Genomic DNA, 23,996 nt, shown 5'->3' with positions numbered 1-23,996 from the left:
GCATCAACCAACAGTAACTTTTCACTCATTCCATGGAACAGCAGCCACATTTAATATCATAGACCATTAAAAACTTAAGCTTCTTAAGAACAAATAAGGGTGCAATCATAATCACACTAAATATATGAAATATTATAGAAACAAATAGGAAGATAAGGAGAACTTAAAATACCTGTAATTCACAACCCAGAGTAAGCCTGTCGTTGGTGGAAATGACAGGAAGTAGAAGAACTTCCGTGGGAATCTCTGAATCAAGTGAAAACAAAAATATAGCAGTATCTAGAGACTGAAAGAATATGCATTTCCAGCAAAGAAATTTCCAATGCTGCAAAAATTTATAAAAGAAAAATCCATCATAAAAACCCATAAATTTTGATTCATAACAAAAACCAATTATTTAAAAACCTATAGACTATGTTATCTATAGGCATGCTGCATGCATGTGAATTCGGATGCAGATTTAGTAAGTGAAGCATGGACGGGGTGTTGTTAATGGGCTTCACTTTCAAGCCCCATGTCACAGCCCATCATCACCTTAATGCATGTTTGGCCCATAAGATCGTCGTTAATATTTACCTATGCTATAAATTAAGTTGAATCCCAGATTTGCATATGAATCAAGATCATGGCTAATAGAGAGCACGGTTTCATGCTTCAAATTTACATCGGAGAAATGCCAGCATGTTGGAAATTAAGATTGATCCAAAAACGCAAGCTAATGCCGATAGCCAATATCATGCAGAAATAGGAGAAATTTTCGAATTCCTGCATTTGGGTAAGAATTGTCCGCATGGTAACGCCAGAGCCCCGGTCACCGGCCTTGTTGACAGACTCGATGTACTCCACATTACCTTCAAGATTTTAAACCCGTCCTCCTCAGCTGCATCTTTGTACACTCGTCCATGTTGAGCCATCCATTGCTCGTGTCTTAAAGTAATGATCGATAGTCTCGTCACCGATTGAATGGGACCCGGCTTCATTGGCCTAAATAGCCCAGGTGGCCACGGTATTGGTATAGTGTGGTGTGTCGTAGATGCAAACAATTGGCAACAAGGTGGAGTTCATATTGAGGTTGTTGGTTTGGAAACTCGTGAACGGGTGTTGGATTGTATGGACAGCATCACACATTTTCCAAAGCATGATGAGTGGCTAAGGATGCGTTTGGGCAGAACTGAGCCTTTCTTGATATATATATAAAAAGCACGAAATGGGTTATCTCACTGGATCTTACTGCGAAGCAATGCGACCGAGCAGTGCAAACGGAGCAAAATTCTACCAATTGGGATATATGCAGCACGACATGCATGTATAACTTTCTTGATTTTAAACCCACGTATTACTTTATAATGTACGATCTTCTTTAACATGCAGGTGCCGTAAATTGGGGTTGCCAGTCGTGCAATAGTATGTGCATGGGCAAAGCATCATCCTACTCGCGTTATTGAAAATTAACAATAACTGGAGCATCACCTAATAAGTATAATTTTCAAAATAAAATGTTTGGGAAACGATATTACTAGGGCCCAAGCTGAGGATATCCGGCCCCTAGCATGCAGGTTGGTTATAAATCTATTTGATGTTGTATGATATGATATGGCAGATACTGCAATCGGTCATTGGTGTATGAGAGAAATTTTCAGATTGCTTATGTTCCTCATGATTTTTCTTGATCATTACTAGCAATGTTAGATCGATGATCTAAGATTGGAGAGGGAAAAATCAAGCAAATCTTGATCTATGTATCTGGATAACTATAATTTATGTTGAAGAAGTCAAAGCATGTTGGATTATTTTAAACTTATCATTAAATAACTTTAGAAAACTAAAAGACCTCTTGGAAAACTAAAGGGTCTCTTGAAAATCTGAAAGGCCTCCTTGTAAAAAGGAATAGGCTTCTTGATAGATGAAGAGTTAAATACATAGAATTCTGTAAATGCTTCTTAGTATTCCATGCATGAATTAAATGCTATAGAATATAAAAAGGCATCTAGGCATCTATAAATAGGAAGGTGATTTGTCCATTGTGGTGTGTGAAGCAAGTATTCTTCTTGTCATCTTTCCACCATAAGAAAAGAGTGTTTATTATTTTTATATTTGAGATTCTTCAATTCTATCATTTGGTATCAGAGCCTTGTCTTGTTGAGAAGACTGATCCTAAGAGAAATGGCTAGTGATGGTGTGCAAATGCAAATCCCAAAGCTTACTAAGGATAACTTTGAAAATTGGTGTATCCAGATGAAGTCATTGTTTGGCTCACAAGATCTATGGGAGATCGTTAATGATGGCTACACCGAGCCTACACCAGATCAAGGGAGAGGGTACAATCAAAATCAAAAGGAGGCTTTGAGGGTTACAAGGAGGAGAGACAAGAAAGCTTTGTTTCAATTGTATCAAGCCTTGGATGAGGTGACATTTGAAAGAATTACTGAGGCAACTTCTGCAAAGCAAGCATGTGATACTCTCTCCATCATATTTAAAGGAGAAGAAAAAGTGAAGCGAATCCGACTACAACAACTACGGGGAGAATTTGAAGTCGCCACCATGAAGGAGACGGAGAATATCTTCAACTACTTTTCTCGAATATTGGTTATCGTAAACCAATTGAAAAGGAATGGAAAGAAGATAGATGATGTTCGAGTGGTGGAGAAGATACTTCGGTCTTTGACACCGAGGTTTGAGCATATTGTTGTCGCTATTGAAGAAGCTAATGATGTGGATACTCTATCCATCAATGCGTTGATGGGTAAACTTCAAGTCCATGAACAAAAGAAGCAAAATAAAATTGAAGCAGCTAATACAGAGCAAATACTTCAATCAAAGGTGGAGGCCAAAGATCAAAAAGGAAAGGATCAAGGGCAATCTCAAGCATTTCGAGATGCTAGTAGCAACATAAGAGGTGGTGGCAACAACTACCGTGGTCGTGGTCGAGACCATAGTCATGGTCGAGGAGGCTACAATGGTGGAAGAGGCCAAACTCCAAATTTCAACAATGAAAGAGGGGTAGAAGAGGTGAACATGGTCGAGGTAGAAGATTAAATGGAGGTCGTGACCAAACAAGATCCAATGTTCAATGCTATAATTGCCACAAATATGGGCATTATAGCTATGAGTGTTGGAACAATGAGCAAAGCAACTACTCCGAATCCAAAAATCAAGAAGGAGAGCCAACTCTTCTTTTGGCATGCCAACAAAATGGAGACTTGAAGAATGTGTGGTTTCTTGACTCAGGAGCCACAAACCACATGTGTGGAAGAAAAGACCTATTCGTGGAGTTGCAAGAAGGGGTGCATGGTGATGTGAAGTTTGGGGATTTCTCCAAAGTTTCCGTCAAAGGAAGAGGCAAGATCATGATTCAACAAAAGAATGGTACATCTGATTTTATTTCTAATGTATATTATGTGCCAGACTTGAAGAGTAATATTCTAAGTATTGGCCAACTTTTGGAGAAGGGTTATATAATTCATATGAAAGGGTCATCACTAACCTTAAGAGATTGGAATGGGAAGCTGATTGCTTGTGTCCAGATGGTGAAGAACAGGATGTTTCCTCTTCTCTTGAAGACAGATTCTCAAAATTGCTTGCAAGTGGATATCAAGAACCCTTCTTGGCTTTGGCATCTCAGGCTTGGACATTTAAATTTTGGAAGTTTGAAATTGCTATCTAAAGATGGTAGGGTGAAAGGTCTTCCGCATATATATTATCCAAATGAAGTTTGTGAAAAGTGCACACTAGCAAAGCATACAAGAGCTCCCTTCAAAGGTGGAAAGTCTTGGAAAGCAATGAGACCATTGCAGTTGGTGCATACTGATATATGCGGCCCTCTTCCAGAATCTCATGGTGGTAACAAATATTTTATAACATTTGTTGATGATTTTAGTAGAATGTTGTGGGTTTATTTTCTTAAAGAAAAGTTGGCTGCACTCTCTACATTTAAAAATTTTAAATCTTTAGTTGAAAAAGAATGTAACTATAAAGTACAAATTTTGAGATCCGATAGAGGTGGAGAATACATGTCAAATACTTTTAGGAACTATTGTGATGAAGAAGGAGTTCGATATCAATTCACTGCTCCGTACTCTCCACAACAAAATGGAGTAGCCGAAAGGAAGAATCGGACCATCCTTGACATGACAAGAAGTATGTTGAAAGAGAAGAACCTTCCCGAGCAATTTTGGGCTGAAGCGGTAGCATGTGCAGCCTATCTCATCAACCAAAGTCCGACAAAGTTCATCTAAGGAATGACACCAAAGGAAGCTTGGAGTGACTACAAGCCAGGAGTGAGCCACTTGAAGATTTTTGGGAGCATTGCTTATGCCCAAGTGCCACAAGAGAAGAGAAAAAAGCTTGATAATCGAAGTCAAAAGTGCATCTTCATAGGATACAGTGAGCAATCCAAAGCCTACAAGTTGTATGATCCAACGGTAAATAAGGTAATCATCAGTCGAGATGTGGTCTTCAAGGAAGATAATGTATGGGATTGGAGTGGCACAGATTCTCATACCAAATATGTACCACTTCATAATGAAGCTGAGGAGAACATAGAAGTGGAGGCTGCCCAACCAATATTATCACCAGCAAGATCATCTCCACCACCACAAGCTACACCGGCTTCTTCAAGTCATTCTATATCAACAAGAAGTCATGGAAGAAAATTTAGAAGTCTTAATGATCTTTATGATGAAACAGAAGCAGTTGAACAAGTTGATTTATATTGTTTATTTGCTGATGTTGAATCTCTAACATTTGATGAAGCAGTGCAGAAAGCTGAATGGAGAAAGGCAATGAAGGAGGAGATCCATGCCCTAGAGAAAAATAATACATGGGAGTTAACTACACTTCCAAAAGGACAAAAGGCGATAGATGTTAAGTGGGTGTACAAAGTGAAGCACACTGCTAATGGAGAAGTAGAAAAATACAAAGCTCGTCTTGTTGCCAAAGGCTACAAGCAAAAGAAGGGATTCGACTATGATGAAGTCTTTGCACCAGTTGCTCGACTTGACACCGTGAAGCTTATCTTCTCACTTGCATCTCATCACAAGTGGAAGATGTACCATATGGATGTGAAGTCAGCATTTCTCAATGGCTACCTTGAAGAAGAAGTTTATATTGAGCAACCGGAGGGTTATATCCTTAAAGGCATGGAAGATAAAGTGTATAAGTTATGAAAAGCTTTGTATGGGTTGAAGCAAGCACCCCGAGCATGGAATACACGGATCGATCATTATCTCCAAGGATACGGCTTTGTCAAGTGCCCCTATGAATATGCCACCTATGTGAAGAAAAAAAGAGATGATATTTTGATAATATGTTTATATGTAGATGAGCTTCTTGTGACAGGTAGTAGCAAGGAAATGATTTGTGAATTCAAAGCAGCTATGGGCAAGGAGTTCGAAATGACGGGTGGAGACTTGATGTCCTATTTTCTTGGCATCGAGGTAAAGCACAGAGAAGATGGCATCTTCATTTCTCAAGGGAGATATGCAAGAAACATTCTAAAAAAATTCAAAATGGAGAGTTGTAAGGAAGTAAACACCCCGGTGGCTTATGGAGAAAAACTTAATAAAGAAGGAGAAGGCAAGGAGGTGAACTCGACTCTCTTCAAAAGTCTTGTTGGAAGTCTTCGCTATCTCACTATAAGTCGGCCCGATATTGTTTATGGAGTTGGTTTGATTAGTAGATATATGGAGCATCCAAAGGAGTCACATTGGATGGCGGCAAAGAGGATTCTTAGATATCTTAAAGGAACTCTTGATCATGGTATGTTTTATGCTCATTCCAATGATGCAAGTTTAATTGGTTTTTCTGATAGTGATTGGGGTGGAGATCTTGATGAACGGAAGAACACTTCCGGTTATGTTTTTTATTTTGGTGCTAATGCTTTCTCTTGGAGCTCAAAGAAGCAATCTATTGTGGCACTATCTACATGTGAGGCGGAGTATGTTGCAGCGGCATCATGTGTATGTGAGGCTATATGGTTGCGCAATTTGCTAGAAAAATTGGGTCATCCACAAAAAGAGCCTATAAAGATCAATGTTGATAACAAATCTGCTATTGAGCTAGCCAAGAATCCAGTCAAACATGGAAGAAGTAAACATATCGACACTAGATTCCATTTTCTTCGTGATCAAGTCAAAAAAAGAATTGTGGAGGTTGTGTATTGCAAATCAAAGGAACAAGTTGCTGATATATTCACAAAATCACTCAAAAGTGAAGATTATCAAAGGCTGAGGAAGATGCTTGGAGTCATAGCACCAAGATGAACAAGTTTAAGGGGGGAATTGTTGGATTATTTTAAACTTATCATTAAATGACTTTGGAAAACTAAAAGACCTCTTGGAAAACTAAAGGGTCTCTTGGAATTCTGAAAGGCCTCCTTGTAAAAAGGAATAGGCTTCTTGATAGATGAAGAGTTAAATACATAGAATTCTGTAAATGCTTCTTAGTATTCCATGCATGAATTAAATGCTATGGAATATAAAAAGACATCTAGGCATCTATAAATAGGAAGGTGATTTGTCCATTGTGGTGTGTGAAGCAAGTATTCTTCTTGTCATCTTTTCACCATAAGAAAAGAGTGTTTATTATTTTTATATTTGAGATTCTTCAATTCTATCAAAGCATTTAGACTTTTATGAAAACCACAATAATGAGTTAACAGATATCAAAGCAAACAAATTGTCCAATCCGGTCCTGGTAATGGAAATGTTTATTCCTAAATAACCATTAAATTATTATGCAAGCTTAAGCCTAATTTACATTTTTGACATTTTTCTTAGTAGTTTAAGTTTCTGAGATTAATTGGTTAATTAACATATTATCGATGTTTAGATTTGTAAGAGAACTTTGATTATTATATTTGCGCATAAATAATTTATGGATCATATATAATTCACCTTCTCTAATCGCTGGTCAAGTGATCCAAACATATAGGAGAAAGAATAACATAAAAATTTTTTGCTAAATCAAGCGCATATCAAATATAATAACGAACCAATATATTAGATTCAATGACAGCACGAGGCCTGCAGCTTCATAGTACAACTACAAATAGGAGCTAGTCTCAACATTATTGGATGACTTTGCTTGATAAACCACCAACACATCAAAGTTATTACACAATAAAATGATGTAAATATTATCCTCTCTCTCTTTTTTCTTTTTGTTTTTTTTGTTTTGGTAAAGATTCTGTAAGTTATTAATAAGATGCCATGGTTGAAGACCGTTAAATTTATGCTGTTGGGTAAGAAGCAAGCTTGGCAATACCACAAAGTCCTTCTGGTGCACCAACGTCACGCTGGATGCGCATGTATCCTTTCTCACCCCAAGTTGTACCCCATGAATTCTTTATCAGCCAATATTTGGTCCCATCTTCAGCTGTCCCGTAACCAATAGCAGTCACAGCATGGTCCATATTAGTTTTACACGGGCCGGTGAAGATGCCACTGGAGTAGTGCTGGAAGTCTTGCCCACCACCATCAATGCCAACTGAAACAGGCTGGTTCGAGACTGCCTGTAAGAGCGAGGACTCATCATTTACAGGCACATTCTCATAGCCGCTGATAGTAGCTGCCGATGATGATGCCCTGTCGGTGTCGCAAGTGCCATCAGCTGCCATGTAAGGATAATTATTTTCAGTTGTTATCCCTCCATTATCAATGACATATTGGAAGGCACGTGTCATGAGTCCTCCGTTGCATCCATTGTTTCCATCCTTGACGTCACAGTCCACAAGTTGTTGCTCCGACAAAGAGACCAAGTTGCCAGTGTTGATTTGAGTAATCCCTTCAATGGCTGCTATAGAAGAGAATGCCCAACAGCATCCTACATACATACATGTTGTTGGTTAGATAACTTGTTGGATTTTACTCAGTAACATCTTTCATGTATCTTGCTATTCTTTAAATTTAAATAACTCAATTGTAAGTTTTTGAGAAGAATAGCACATTGTACATGTCTTACCACATGAGCCTTGATCCTTGACGGGAGTAACTGCACCTCTGGTTCTCCAGTCCATGCTGTCAGACACGTCGGTCAAGTTGGCATATTGAAAGCTTCCTGTCGTGGATTTTGTAAGGCGCATGGGCTTGAATCCAAGGTGAGAGGCCTTGAACTCCTCATTGGTCATGTCGGCAAACTGGTTGAGACCGAGCTTATACTTGCGATTGCCAGCTCTATTTACAGACTCGATGTAGTTGGAGTTGTCCTTGAAGATTTGGAATCGTCTCTCTTTCTCTACTGCATCCTTGTAGACTCGCCCATACTGAGCCATCCACTGCTCGTGCCTTGTCGACATGGGCACGTCAGCAATGCCACGAGCTGTGGCTCCAGAGACCCAAACACCCAAGACTATCAACTTTAGCACAAAGCATTGGGGAGCCATTGCCATGGAAAGACTTTGCGAATGGTGCAGGTACGTGGGCCAAGTAGATATTTAGACTTGGAATGGAGGGGATGTGGGAAAAGAGCAAGGGTGGCTTGAGGATTTATATTGAGGTCTGGCTGGGAAGAAACCGGGAACTTTGTTTATCCTTTCGACGCGCTTATTTTTTTCAAGGGGAATAATGGGAGAAAGCGATGTGCTTCCCCCGGTCCTCCTCACGCTCGTCACACGCGTGATGAGCGGTAGCTGATTTTGTTGAACGTAGACCGCGCTATCGCTCGTCCAATATCGCCGTGTTCGGGCTCAATGCTATCTAGAAGACTTGTGACGCGCTTAAGCAGAAGACCCGAGTCGCCGCGTGAGGCACAATGTAGCGATCCAACAGAGCATTGCGCACCCAAATTCGGCCTGGTGTGCTACCAGCGGCCTCTTAATTTTGTATGACGAGTGTTCGAGACGCGGACTGGTTTGCACTACCAAGTCTATCAGAAATTTTGGTCGACACTGGCCTCTTAATTTTGTATGACGAGTCTTTGAGACGCGGACTGGTTTGCACTACCAAGTCTATCAGAAATTTTGGTCGACAGTGGCTTGGTCAATAGCGTCGTACTTTAGAGTTTCTTCTGGAACGGATACCCAGTCGGGAGGACATAGTCATGCACGATGACAATAGAGGAAAGGAGTCCACAACGTGGAAGGAAGAGGTAGGTAATTCAGCATCTTCAGTAGGTAATTTAAAATAACAATAATAATAATAATAATAATAAAGTAGACTACCGGGACCATGTAATATTGTCAAGTCTCTTAAAGACTATCAGAACCATATCATCTTGACAAGTCTTAGGCGTGGCACAAATATAATGTGAAAACAGATGTTGATTCATGTGCGAGCCCTATGCAAAATATATTAAAGATCTCTATATACAGCAAAAACATAGACACTTGACACCACCCGAAATGCATAATGGATTGAAAAAGAATTTGCCTAGAAGTTTTCTGAACGCATGGTTGTACATAATTAGGTTAATTAGTCGATAATTTAAATGTTGTTGGATGCTGTTTGCATATTTTATCTCAATGGAGAGACCGATTAGATGGATGATTTCTTTATTTTACATAGATGCAAGGACTTTATTTGCAAGTGACCAATTGGATTGAAAAAAAGGAAGCTAAATCAACCTCCACAGAATCTGATTCATAGATTTATGATATATATGTAATGCATATAACTGAAAAAGCAAAATACAGTAATTAAAAATGCCAAAATAATCTTTGTACCGGATCAAATCTCCATTGCAGAGAAGAAATGTAATTTTATGAGAAAAGGCTAAGGAAGCCCATTTAGTATAAGTATTATTGTGGTTGTTTTAAAAATCGACCAAGTTGCAGAATGAAGCTTTCTTGTTGCTTTTAATCATAAAATTAGAATTATTTCTGGCAAGATCTATTTGAGTTATGGTTGCAAATAGTTTCCTCCTAGAGTAATTCTCACTTGCCCAAAAAACTTTATTAGATAATTAACTTAAGAAATAAATAAATCAATCGAATTCTAAGAAATTTTAGTTGATGCATCACTAACCATCACTTACTATTGTTGATTGACCGCTAACACATAATGGTAGAATGGCCTCCATAATCGTGGAATCCATATCTCACTATATCTCTTGAACATATGAGTGCTTATTCTCAACAACTTCTTTCATACATTCCAAGATTCCAATCGCAATGGATTCTAGCCCTAGTCTATATAAACCATTCTCAAAGGATCCTCCATATAAGTTTGACTAAGTTTCTTGAAGATCCAGCTCTAAGTCAAGTCTAGTACCTACAGAGTATAGAGTGGAATCAAGACTCTCTCTCTCTCTCTCTCTCTCTCTCTCTCTCTCTCTCCATCTTCCTCATGGACATACTGACATAGATCGCCTTCTCTCTCTTTGTCTTTCTCTTGTCTACTGAGGCAATTTGAATTAGGCATGTCAAGATCTCCTACCGAAAAACTCCCGATAAGTAGACTTCCTCTGCTTGTGGTATTTCAGGACACTCTAAGATATTGGAGCAAAAATCTAGCCATCATCAACTGTATCAAGATCTCCGGTTGGTTAGTGGAATCTCTAATTTGCCCCTTCTAACTCTCTAACTCACCTTGTAGCTCATCGACCTAAGTGTTGAAATGAGCTGTAGATCCCTCTGATTAGGAATGCAATCGTCCAATTAGAGAAAAATATGTTTGTATAATTTCTAAATTGAATCTCTCTTATTAGGAATGCAATCGTCTAATTAGAGAAAAATATATTTGTATAATTCCTAAATTGAATCCCTCTAATTAGGAATGCAATCGTCTAATTAGAAGGAAATATATTTGTATAATTCATAAATTGAGCCCATGAAAATTAATAAAAAGGGCCCTTTTGGTCCTAGAGAAGTATTCCTTCTTCCTCTGAATCCTCGTCTTCACCTTCTCTTCTATTTTTTCTGTTTTTCAATATGGTATCAAAGCACTCTGTTCCATGAATACGCTCTATTCCGCCTCATCTCAATCCCTAAACTTCTTCAACTACTGACCGTCCGCACCTCTTCAGATCTTTTCAAATCTTCTCCGGATCCAGCATCTCCTACACCCTGCCATTGCCATCGCTGTTTCCATCGCTGCCGCTACCGTCGCTGCTACCGCCGTTGCCGTCGACGCCACCGATGTTACTACTGTCGTCGACGCCACTCCTGTATCCATCCGTGAACCACGGGATTGAGAACAGAAGCCGCTGACGCCCTTCTCATTTCTTATTAGGTGCTGGGTCTTGTTCTGGAGCAACAATGGAGCATCTTTTTTGGAGTTTCTGAATATTATCGAGGTGCCTTTCATGCAAGCAAATATTCAATAGTTTTTATTCGTCATCTGAGCTCAGATCGTTGGTGAGAAAAATTCAAATACCTTTTTCTTCCTCAAGATTGTTCTTGTTTACTTGATCATTTAAGTATTTTATTTTGACAATGGGTGATAAAAATTCTTTAACCATGGAGGATTTAGAAAAGTTAATGGTTAGGATGATGGAATCTCGTATCGCGAGTAGTGAGTTTTCAAAGATCACCCTAGAAACTAACCCGATCAAATTGGATGGGCTGGGTACATACTTAAGTTGGACGCGACATATTCGTCTAATTTTAGAGTCTCACAATCTTGAGGGGTTTATAAGTGGTACTGCAAAAAGGCCAGAAGGAGATGTGATAGCTGTTAGATAGTGGAATTCTAATAATTCTCGAGGGGTAGCATGGCTCCTTGCCTCTATGGTACCAAGTGTTGCTCATACAGTTGAGGCACTGACGAATGCTTATGAGTTATGGCAGGCTGTAGCCACAACTTATTCCTATAAAGATAATAATATGCATGCCCATAAGATCCAACGAGAGCTTCGGGGACTTACTCAGGGTTCTCGATCTGTAGCAGAGTATGTTGGAGAATTAAAAAGGTTGTGGAACGATTTTGATTTTTATAGTCCCTTTACCCTACTCATCCTGATGACGTTGATGTGTTCCGCAAATGGATAGAGTGTCAGCGCTTTGTAGATTTTTTGGATGGACTAAACCCAGAGTTTGAGTATCGACGCTCTTTTATTCTTAGTACACAGGAATGGCCAACTCTTGATGAAGCTATTTCTTTGGTTTTTAGTGAAGAAACTCGATTAGCCACTATGTCTTCTTCTACGAACATAGCTATACGATCTGCACTTGTGGTACAGTCAACTACTCTTGGAAGCTCTTCTCCTATCAATTCTACTCAAGAAACTCAGCCTCGACCTCGCGGGGTTAAGATTTGTGACCACTATCATAAGCCGGACCACATCAAAGCTTACTGCTATGAGCTGCATGGTCATCCAACTAGAGGTCGTGGTCGTGGAGGTGGTCATTCTGGTAGAGGCCGAGGTCAGTATAATCAGGCTCATTTTTCTTCTATGGAGGATTTATCAGTCGAAGAAATGCAACTTTTGAAAAAAATTAAATCTGGTGTAAATATTTCTGAAAGCAGCACTTCCACAGAAGATTCTTCAAACCAACCAACCAGTTCTCTCTATCAGGATAATTTTGCCCAAATAGGTATCGATGATCAAATTTATGCTCTTAACTGTAGTAATTTTTCTCCATGGGTAGTTGACTCTGGAGCATCCAATCATATGACTGGATCCTTTAGAGATTTTGTGTCTTATATTCCCTATTCTGGTCATGATAAAGTTCATCTTGCTGATGGCTCCTTTACCCCTATTTCTAGAAAAAGATCTATCAAATGCACTTTTGAATTATCCTTATCATCTGTTCTACATGTCCCTAGATTTTCTATCAATCTTCTATCCATTAGTGCTATTACAAATGATCTTGATTGTGCCATAACTTTTTTCAAAACACATTGTGTCTTTCAGGAGCCAAGGATAGGAAGAAGACTTGAGACTGGCATAATGCATAATGGGCTCTACTATTTGGAGGGAGGAGTGTCCGGAGGCTACTCAGAAACCAATTTGACAGTTTCATCCTCACAAAAGGAAGACCTGTTACTCCAGCACTGCAGGCTTGGTCATCTTCCATTTACTCTCTTAGCTCGTATGTTTCCAACTATTTTTGAATCATATAATAAAGAGAAGCTTGTATGTGATGCCTGTGAACTAGCTAAACACACTAGAAGTGCTTATCCAGGCTCAGGCCTGCGTAGTAAAGCAATATTTGAGGTAGTTCATTCTGATGTATGGGGATCCTGTGGGACCACTGCTATTTCTGGTCATCGATGGTTCGTTACTTTTATTGATTGTTTTAGTCATTGCACTTGGATTTATCTATTGAAAAATAAGAATGAAGTGTTTCAGTTATTTAGAGATTTTCACAAAATGATTGGTACTCAATATGGAGCAACTCTTAAGATTTTTCGCTCTGATAATGGGACAGAGTATCTTAATAAAGAATTTGAGGAGTATACACATAATAATGGTATTATACATCAAACGATTTATGTTGACACACCGGCTCAAAATGGAGTTGCTAAAAGAAAGAATAGACACCTACTTGAAGTGACAAGACGTTTGATGTTTTCTATGAATGTTCCTAAGTTCTTATGGGGAGAGGCAGTGTTAACTATAGCGTATCTAATTAACCGAATGTCACTTCGAACTTTGGACTATAAGACACCTCTTGAATGCCTGCAAGAAACTAATTCTTTCATAATTTCCCCCAAGGTATTTGGCTGTGTTTGTTTTGTTCGGGATCATCGACCTTCGGTTGGCAAGCTTGATGCTCGTGCCCTCAAGTGCATTTTTGTTGGTTATTCCTCTACTCAAAAAGGGTACAAATGTTGGTGTTCAAATGAGCAAAAGTTGTTTATCAGCATGGATGTAATATTTCGGGAATCTGAGCCATTCTATATATCTTCTGTGTCTTCTTCCTCTCCCGTCACCTCTGGAACTGGTCGAGAGGGGGAGTTCTCTGGAGGGAGTCTTATTACTGTGGATGTTGGTACAAATGGTGGATCTGATACTCAGGGAGAGTTTATTACAAATAGTGGATCTGATACTCAAGGAGAGTTTATTTCTATTAATGCTAGTTCTGACACTCAAGAAGAAGCATCTAAAACTGCATCTGAGACTCTCTCACAGCCTGCTACTTCAGTTTCATCTGATTCATCTCCTCTCTCAGAGCCTATTATGCATTCTCCAGTCTCCAAATCTTCCTTTCCTGTCCTAACGGTTTCATCTTCTACGACGAATGGTAATTCTCCTGTACCTCCCATTTATTTTATATTAGATAATGATGATCTAAATATTCCTATTGCTTTACGTAAACCTACTCGTCATGCTGGTATTCCTGCTCGACTTAAGGATGGAGTGGGGTACAAACATGACATCACTAACTTTGTATCCTATGAGTCTCTCTCTCTATCTTATCAGAATTTTATAGCTTCTTTGTCCTCTGTCTCCATACCCAAGAACTGGAAGGTTGCTAAGGAAGACCCCAAGTGGAAAGCTGCTATGCTTGAGAAAATGCGAGCACTAGAAAAAAATAATACATGGGAACTTGTATCTTTACCAGCTGGTAAATAAACTGTGGGATGCAAATAGATTTTTACAGTTAAGCAGATACCTGAGGGTACTGTTGAATGGTACAAAGCTCGTTTGGTAGCAAAAGGATATACACAGACTTATGGCATCGACTATGATGAAACTGTTGCGCCTGTTGCAAAAATGAACTCTGTTAGAACCCTTATATCATGTGCTGCTAACTTTGGATGGGATATATGTTGGAAAATGTGTCCCAAAAAGTCAATCGTCAAGCTGTTGACGGTTGAGCAACCAAGTATTGTAATTGATTTATTAATAAATAAAATATATTTGGCATTTTCATCATAAGCTTTCATCTTCTAATGAACTCCGTTGTTATGATGAAGTCCTTAGGACTATTTAAGTTTGATAAAGAGAGGATTTATCGATTAGTCCTTAAAACTGTTCACGACCAAATGATATGCTGTTAATAAGGACGACAACTTCTATCGAGCATAGGTCGCTGTAGGCCATATGGGTTGGTTGTCCTCTTAACCAAGGAGTGTGGAGACACTGGTATGGCATACAGGTGAGATGTAAGGGTACATCATCATTGAACGTGACCAACTCCAGAGCATTCTGCTGTCGAGAATGTCTCTGATGGGATATAGGTATAAGTATCCCTTAGACTTGAGATCACCTCAGTGACTTGCAAGCAACTCACTGTGCTTTGGTACTGGACTAACTGAATTTCTAATTCAGGGACGGAAGGCTTCTGGGCACAGTCAAGTACTTGCGAAGTCAGAGTGTGATCGAGATGGGATTGACCACTCCAAGAGTTGGAGAAGAATGAGTCGCTGTATTTCAATTTAGCAAAACCTTGGCCAGGGTAATCCATTAGATGGATTTGATATTTTGAAATACAATGTGGACAACCTGATCAGAGTTGACAGTTGAGCTCTGGGGTGTCCTATGATCATTTTGGTCAAGGGGATGAATTATATGAAAACTATATCCGCATGGGTTCTAAGGATGTTGTTCTACACATTCGACCTATCCGGTCGTCGGGTATCATTGCTAGATGGTCACTTCGATTGGTATAGGAATTTGTTCCTATGCTACCGGCTTAGGTTCGGACCTATGAGGTCACACACATTAGAGTTCATGATCCGATCGGATGGTTGATCAACGATTAAGAATCGTTCTAGGGTTAGATGATCAATACGATTGATATTTAACCCAATGCAAGTGTTGCAGGAGGATCGATTAGCAATTCGATTGCTAATTAGCTTAATTTGATTAAGCCAATGGGCTGAGATTAAGTCTAATTAAATATGATTTAATTAGATTTGATTTGGGCTTGATTGGATCAAGTCCAATTGGTTTATTGGATAAGCCAAGTGCAAGGAAAGACTAGTCCTAGTTCAACTAGGACTTGGGTCAATCTAATTTCTAATTTGATTAGAAAATTAAATCAGATTTAAATCTAATTTAATCTGATTAAATTAGGTTCTTAATTGGGTTAAGACCTATTTTAATTGGGTTGATCTAATTTTGATTTGATTTGGTTTGGGAAACCAAATTAAAATAAGTTATGAGACAGAATCCTAGTAGGACTAGGATTCCACCTTGCACCACATAAACCTTCTCCACGCCCTCTCTCTTATTCAACGTCAATCTCCACTTATTTTGTGCGACAAAAGCCCTCTCTCAGATCTCTCCCACGTTCACAAAAGGTCTCCTCTCTTCTTTCTTACATGGAAGGTGATTTGGATCAAATCTAAAAGGAATAAGTTTGGATTTCGAATTCTATGAGATAGAGTTTTAGAAATCCAAAACTCTTTCAATTTTGCACCGAATTTATCCAATTTTTTTTTGAAATTTTTGTGGCTTTTAGGGTTTACATTGTACACCCTTTTCTAGTGATCCATGCACGAAAATATGGAGGAGGTGCTCAAGAGTTGGGCGTCCCTTTACTTGCCATGTTTGGATAAGCCTTGACTAGGTGTTTGACCTAGACAAGGACTCTATCATATCTCTCTATATAAGATGAGTTTCTTCGTGAAATTTTAAGGTGAGATAGTTTTTTGAGAAGCCTTTCTGCCATCCAAAAATCAGAGAGAAATACCTTTGGGTTGTGGAGATATAAAATACACAAGTTAGGGCATTTAGAGAGAAAAACGTGAAGAAGAAGAGGGTCTTCTTCTAGGGTTTTTATTTTCATATCTTTCCTCCTTCCATCTTGAGTTTCCTGAGAGCGTCTCAGATCTGAAACTCCTCCTTCTACTTTCCATCTTTGGAAGAGTCCAAATCAAGAAGAAGGAGGCACCTGATCAACCATCAAAGAAGGATCAGCGCAGTACTAGCATACTGTGCTGATTTCCTGAAGCAGGACTTCTGATCGAGATTCGTGGGCTCGTGTGGACGACTCCTAGAGGCCGGACGCATGTGCGGCTTGCAACATCATCCTTAAGCCCGGATCAGCGAGGTTAGAGCGTCTAACTTGCAAGGTAATAGATCTGATCTATTATTTAATACATACATTAGATGTAGCTAGTATAGAAACATGTTGATATGATCAACATGTAATTCATACTATATTTATATATATTTTAATTTTTGATTTAATGCTATGTAATAATCATGTAATAGAATCTTAGATCTAGGAATTTTCTGATCTTAGAAAATAAATTTTGATTTATTTTAGTATTCCGCTGTATGATCTTGAAAAAGTTTCAAGATCTAACCCTGAAACCCTAGATCTGGTTCCTTCAATATATTCCAGCTGGATGTAAAGAATACTTTTCTTCATGGAGAACTTCAGGAGGAGGTATATATGGATATTCCTCCAGGATTTGCTACCGCTCAGACAGTGGGCAAAGTATACCAGTTACGATGCTCTCTTTATGGTCTGAAGCAGTCACCTCGTGCTTGGTTCGATCGCTTCCGACGAGCAATCATTCAGATGGGGTATAAACAGAGCAATGCAGATCACACACTCTTCTTTCGACACAACAAGGGTAAGATTGTTATTTTGATTGTCTATGTTGATGATATTGTGGTCACAGGAGATGATTCTGAGGAGATAGCTCATTTGAAGGCTCAGCTGGCACAGGCATTTGAGGTGAAGGATCTTGGACATCTTCGATATTTTTTTGGGATAGAAGTTGCTCGTTCTTCAAAAAAAAATTTTCTCTCCCAAAGAAAATATATTATAGATCTTCTTACAGAAATCGGTATGTTGGGATGTCAACCTATTGCTACTCCTATTGAACAAAATCATCGACTAGTAGCCGATACCGGTGTCCCTATTGATCGAGAACGTTATCAATGATTGGTAGGACGTTTGATTTATCTATCTCATACACGGTCTGATATTGTGTTCGCCGTTAGTGTGGTAAGTCAGTTTATGTATAATCCACGTTCAGTTCATATGGATGCTGTGACACGGATACTTCGTTACCTCAAAAGCTGTCCTGGTCGTGGTTTACTTTATTCTTATCATGGCAACCTACGGGTGGAGTGTTATACAGATGCTGATTGGGCTGGATCACTTAATGACCGTCGCTCTACCTCAGGTTACTGTACTTTTGTTGGAGATAATCTAGTCACTTGGCGAAGTAAGAAACAGAATGTAGTTGCTCGATCTACTGCTGAAGTAGAGTATCGAGCTATGGCACATGGCATGTGCGAAATTTTATGGTTGCGTATCTTGTTATTGGATCTAGGTCTTTATCAGTCATCGCCCCTTATGCTATATTGTGACAACAAGGCAGCAATCAATATTGCTAATAATTCAGTACAGCATGATCGGATGAAGCACATCGAGATCGATCGACATTTTATCAAGGAAAAGCTTGATGCCAGAATCATTTGTATGCCTTATGTGCGATCTGCTAGTCAACTAGCAGACATTTTGACCAAAGGTCTTAGTGTGCCTTCTTTTTCATTTATTCGTGACAAGATGGGTCTTTATGATATCTATAATCCATCTTGAGGGAGAGTGTTGAAATGAGTTGTAGATCCCTCTGATTAGGAATGCAATCATCTAATTAGAGGAAAATATGTTTGTATAATTCCTAAATTGAATCCCTCTTATTAGGAATACAATCGTCTAATTAGAGGAAAATATATTTGTATAATTCCTAAATTGAATCCCTCTGATTAGGAATGCAATCGTCTAATTAGAAGAAAATATATTTGTATAATTCTTAAATTGAGCCCATGAAAATTAATAAAAAGGGTCCTTTTGGTCCGAGAGAAATATTCCTTCTTCCTCTGAATCCTCGTCTTCACCTTCTCTTCTATTTTTTCTGTTTTTCAACACTAAGTCGGATCGACTCTCAGCGGCAACACATCTTATGTTTGCACCTACATTTCAACAGCGATAGAAGCCCTTCTCCTGTCGGTGACAATAATTGCGATGCTATCCCATTGGGCAGTTCAACAGGCAGCATTCCTACTTATTTCAAGGAATCACAAATGATCTCTCAAGCGTGAAGATCTCACTCAAGCACAGAGGAAGAATGTGGAATACGAGCTCAAGCACTACAGGATGCAAACGACTAAAACAAGAGATAATGAGCAACGATATACACAAGACTGCCACTTCTTCTCTTGCATTTGGAGATCTATATGCTCACTTCTAGGTGTACTTCAATCCCACTTCTGAACTTTTGCCGAACCAAGTCGTCCAATCTGTCTGTCCATTTCAGCAATGTTCAGTGGTACATATGCAGAGTTTCTTTTACTTATTTGATGGAAAATGCTTTTCATATACTCTGTATCTGAACTCATCAAGGTTCGAATCTTTATTGATGGATATGCTGATGCATCAACATCTGGCTGGTGCTACTGCTTCGATTTCAACCAGCATCTACATATACAAGCTCCTGAAACAGGAACTGCAAGGCTGCTGTTAAAAGACCGGTGTCCTTATTCTGTTTCACTGACACTTTCTTGGTTCTTGTTTCCTTTTTCTCTTCAGTTTGTTGGAGTACAGTGTGTTGGTTCATTTAAGGATAATTTGTTCCAGGAGGTTTTGGTTCTGTTACGATCTGTATGTGATTTCTTATACTTCTGTACTCTTTTCAGTTTCCTTAATGCATAGCCGCTGGCTCCCTAGTTTACCAGAAAAAAAAATCCCACAGCACCTTCGAACAGATGTGCACTGAGTGGAGGAAAAGGAATTCTCCAAAGCAGCCCAGCCAGTTGTGCTTATGCCGATTGGTGTGATAACATGTGTCTGTTGGAAGGAAAGGAATGCAAGGGTGTCCTTGAACAAACAGGAATCTGTTGCGGCAATTGCATCGCATCTGAAGGGTTGCAGCTGTTCAACTCTTGGTCCAACCTTTGCAACTGTAATTTAATGGGTGAGCATGGGAAAGTTTGGCACAAGATCAGTAGGTTGATAGAAGTACTAAACACAAATGTATAATCCTTGCTGGGTCAGTGTTGCCTTTATCATGTTAGGACGGAAGGTTATCAAGGATTTCATCTGTAGTGAAATGTTCTTATCAGAGGGTGTTTACATGGAACATACTTTCATCTACCTGAATGGGTTTTATTACGGGATCGTGCCACCTCAGCCATGGACCTTAAGGCTTATCTTCGGAAATCCCAGGCTGATGGAAACACCAAGATGACAACGGGCATTATCGAAACCGTCACGGGAAGCCACCAACCTCCGAGTCGACCCTCGGGTTGGAATTCCATCGACCTCCAGGGTGATATCTCATTGTCAACAAGAATAAAGTCTGTTAACCAACACCAACCTCAGGGTTGAGATTTCGTCATCCACCAAGGACAAGGTCTCACGGCCTGCACTAATACAGATCTGACCGGAACGGCACCTCCGCTGCAGACCGACCTCAATCTGCCAACTCATTTTGCCATATGGGCAATCTATTGGAATCTCCCAACAAATTCTCGGAATGTGGCTACATGGGTGTAATAAACACGTGTGAATAACAACCTACTGGCTCAGACCTGACACCTATGGGTTTAGGCCTAATAAACTCTGAAACCTCCCTATATAAGAAGATAATAAGGAGACCCTCGAGGCAAACTCTACTAAGCAAAAAAAAGTCCACACTCACTAGGGTTGTTCCTACGAGAGATCCTCTGATGCTTAAGTTAGTCAGAGTTTTGAGAATAGTGGAAAGAAAAGATTGTAAGGATGGAGTAAGCTTGCTTTAGGTTGGCTTACCTTGGGGTCTCCTTCGTGTCTCTTTTTATTTAGAGGTTGAGCCCATAGGCTACTAGTTGAAGTCTCTGTATGTTGTCAAGCCTAGCTCTGTAGATTGTTGGGCCACATTCTGGTTTTCATCATTAGAGAAATCCCCTCCACTCTCCCATATCAAGGTTGTCAGAAATGGGTGTTAGGTGCAAACTTTGTCTGCGCGATTGGCTGGGCGAATGGTGCTAGGTCCACAAATAGTGTGACCTCACCATATCATCTTGGCCGGGGATGCCCCCATGGAGGATTGATCTCGATCAGTAGGTCTCTCTCACAATTGATTGGTTAATGGACAAATCTTGCAATTTTTAATATATAAATCAGATGTACCGCACGATCTGCTGGTCTAAATTGTAATTTATTCTATATATTTTCTAGGCATGGTTTACATTCCCACACGGTTCTTCCTAGGAGAGAGCCTATGGACCTCACCATATCATTTTGGGTGTGCCCCCATGGAGGATTGGTCTCGGATAGTAGGTCTCTCCCACAATTGATGGGTTAATGGATAAATCTTGCAATTTGTAATATATAAATCAGATGTACCACATGATTTGCTGGTCTAAATTGCAATTTATTCTATATATTTTATGGGCATGGTTTATATTTCCACACGGTTGTCCACATTGTACATCAAATATAGAGCTTAATATAAGGTCGAACGTATGTCACGTATGGATCCTAAGAGGATCCAAACGGATATGTATTTAGTTTCATGGAAGTCCTTAAATTATAAATTGAAACTTTTACTTTTTAGTGAAATTCACATTTCCTTATAACTCAATATTTGCTTATTTTTGTACATTTTGTGTCTTAACAACCAAATACCAAATTCCTAAAAGATCTTTGACTAGCACCAATAGTCCTCTCGTCCAGTCCAAAAGGGACGATGGTCATGTTCTGTTGAGGAAATTGCATGGTTGTCCTCGATTTCATCACCGTGCTATTGAACAAAAGGCCCATGCAGCTAACCTTTTTTTTTTTTTATGAAATGTGTTGCGGACCACCACCCTAGCCTCGACCGACTATATGGCCGAGGTGAGCAAGAGTCAGCCATAATCACCTTTAAAACTCAGCTCGGATCTCGTCCAGAATCATGGTACTCTCAGACGGTAAAAGCCGACCTCTGGCTATGATGCACCGTAGTCTTCATTGATTGATCCTGCACCACCTTCAATTCAAAAATATCCAAATAAAAAAAAAATATCTTCATGATCGGATCATGCCTCGAATAAAAATAATTCTCCATCAGCTTAATCTACGCATAATAATTAAAAACTGGCTAGACTCCATGATGCATATGACTCTAACTCCGTCTTTATAAATAGAGAGGCATGAGGACCCCCAAAATAAGTTTTCGACTCCCACTCTCTCCTTCTTATTGTTCTCCATCTCCTAACTTGAGCATCCAAGGGATTTTATCAGAGAATCCTCTTGTGAGAACTTTTTGTAGGTACTCGAGCAAAGCTCCAGCAACATCACTTCGGCCATCATCGCCTCAGCAATCTAACCTCAAGCGCGGAGATCAGAAGCAACAAAATATACTTGCATCTCCAACTTTGACATTATTAAATATATAAAAGTGAGGCCCCCTCTCCATTGCACGCTCATACATGTGCCCCTGTCGTGCTGTCCATTTCTCAAGCTCGACGGACATGGACTAAATAGATGTAGGTCTAGAGAACCAAAGGACCAAGGTGAACAAGGATATCCATGAGCGTTGCTGGGTTTCTAGAGACCATGACACTATTGGCTATTGCAATCATAAACAATGTGATCCATATGAAGCAGGGCATATTAAACTATATAGAGCAATATAACTTGCATTAAGATGAAGCGATTGATGCTTTGATCTTTTAAACTAGCCTAACTGTCATCATAAGAAGATTCACGATGCTCCATATAACTTGCATTAAGATGAAGCGATTGATGCTTTGATCTTTTAAACTAGCCTAACTGTCATCATAAGAAGATTCACGATGCTCCTCACTGCCCATGAGTAGCATCTTGATTTTGTCCAACCTAACTTCAAGTATTTCTGACAGGAAGGATCTCACAAGCACTTTAGATGAGTTGGGTCAAGTCTGTAGGGTACCATTTTATACCGTGTCTGTTATTGAGATTAAGATATGCATTATCTCCACCACGATTATGCAGAATTAAACTTTATCACAACCACCATAAAATGTTTCTATCGAAGGCTTATTTTAAACCAGATCCCAAATCAAATTAAAATAATTAAAACAAATCCTGATGTATGTTAGTATATATGGGCCATATCCGGATGGATTCAATTGGATAAATTCTAACATTCTCCCATTTGGCCTAGCCTAACACAATCATTTTTATTTTAACTATTTAAAATATTAAAAAAAATCTTTAATAGAATTTATCTATATTTGCTAATTAAAAACTTATGCGGATACACATTTAAACACTTATCCCTCTATAAATTATCAGATATATTATATACTTACTTACAACTTACTCATCAGTGTGAATCATGATAGTAAATATGCTATCAATTAATTCATTTATTTCAATATTAATGATATCTCATAATTAAATTTTTATTGTAGAATTTTACTTTATGAATTGACAAAATTTTATATCTATTTCTTGGTATCTTTATCGCATGGTAAATTGCTGAGCAGCACAAAATGGAATAAATTGAACTTATTATAAAACCAAATATGATTACTTTATTACATAGTGTTCAATACATATCATTTATGAAATAAGCTAATGAATCCATATGAGCCACATGATTCTAGAAATTCTAGAAAGTAAATCCTTTAATGGATTTGCAATCATTAGCTCCCTATTAATATGTTCCGCAGATATTGCGTCCTACTTTATTCTCTTATAAAGGGAAAAATATTTAACACTAATAAGCTTGCAAATACTTGTACTCTTTGTATTGTTGAAAATATATCTTTACCGGTCTGCTAGTATAGAGTCAATAACTTTAAATTCTATGGCATAATTCTATAGCTAGATTGTTTGTGAGGAACTCTCATAATAGGCTACATACTCTGCTTTCACAGTGGATCTAGTAATAATATTTTGTTTTACACTAATTCATGATTTAGCACTTCCCATTTGTAGAAAAATATATCTAGTGGTAGGCTTCCTTCTATTGAGACATCCAACAAAGTCTAAATCCAAATAAACAATAATTTCAAGATGATTTGATTGTCTATATGTAAGCATGTAGTCTTTTGCACAGATGTCGAAGCATTAACTAATATTTTAGATTCATCAACAATAATCCAAATAAACAATAATTTCAAGATGATTTGATCGTCTATATGTAAGCATGTAGTCTTTTGCACAGATGTCAAAGCATTAACTAATATTTTAGATT

At 38.8% G+C, this 23,996-nt stretch overlaps 2 protein-coding genes across 2 annotated transcripts in view; both read right to left on the bottom strand.

Annotated features, from left to right (window-relative positions):
- Positions 1-23,996, bottom strand: part of LOC109504785 (uncharacterized) — a 54,233-nt gene that overhangs the window by 2,300 nt on the left and 27,937 nt on the right. The window contains exon 4 of the mRNA XM_073253079.1: positions 173-325. Coding sequence (XP_073109180.1) covers positions 173-325 — 153 coding nt within the window. The remainder of the gene's footprint in view (positions 1-172; positions 326-23,996) is intronic.
- Positions 6,979-8,465, bottom strand: LOC140855866 (senescence-specific cysteine protease SAG39-like). The gene is made up of 2 exons (XM_073253072.1): positions 7,960-8,465; positions 6,979-7,821 (listed from the first exon to the last, which is right to left on the bottom strand). The coding sequence occupies exons 1-2, from the start codon at positions 8,384-8,386 to the stop codon at positions 7,229-7,231; spliced, it is 1,020 nt and encodes a 339-aa protein (XP_073109173.1). The 5' UTR covers positions 8,387-8,465; the 3' UTR covers positions 6,979-7,228.

The sequence above is a fragment of the Elaeis guineensis genome, chromosome 2 (assembly GCF_000442705.2).
Source record: "Elaeis guineensis isolate ETL-2024a chromosome 2, EG11, whole genome shotgun sequence".
Classification (NCBI taxonomy): Eukaryota; Viridiplantae; Streptophyta; class Magnoliopsida; order Arecales; family Arecaceae; genus Elaeis; species Elaeis guineensis.
Note: the sequence above shows the minus strand (reverse complement) of the source record. Positions and strands in the feature narration are given on the sequence as shown.

Excerpts from the sequence above, each read along its gene's own strand:
- LOC140855866 (XM_073253072.1), bottom strand. The coding sequence starts at position 8,386 with ATGGCAATGGCTCCCCAATGCTTTGTGCTAAAGTTGATAGTCTTGGGT. Across the intron at positions 7,822-7,959 it reads CAAGGATCAAGGCTCATGTG|GATGCTGTTGGGCATTCTCT; the intron begins GTAAGACATGTA and ends GTATGTATGTAG.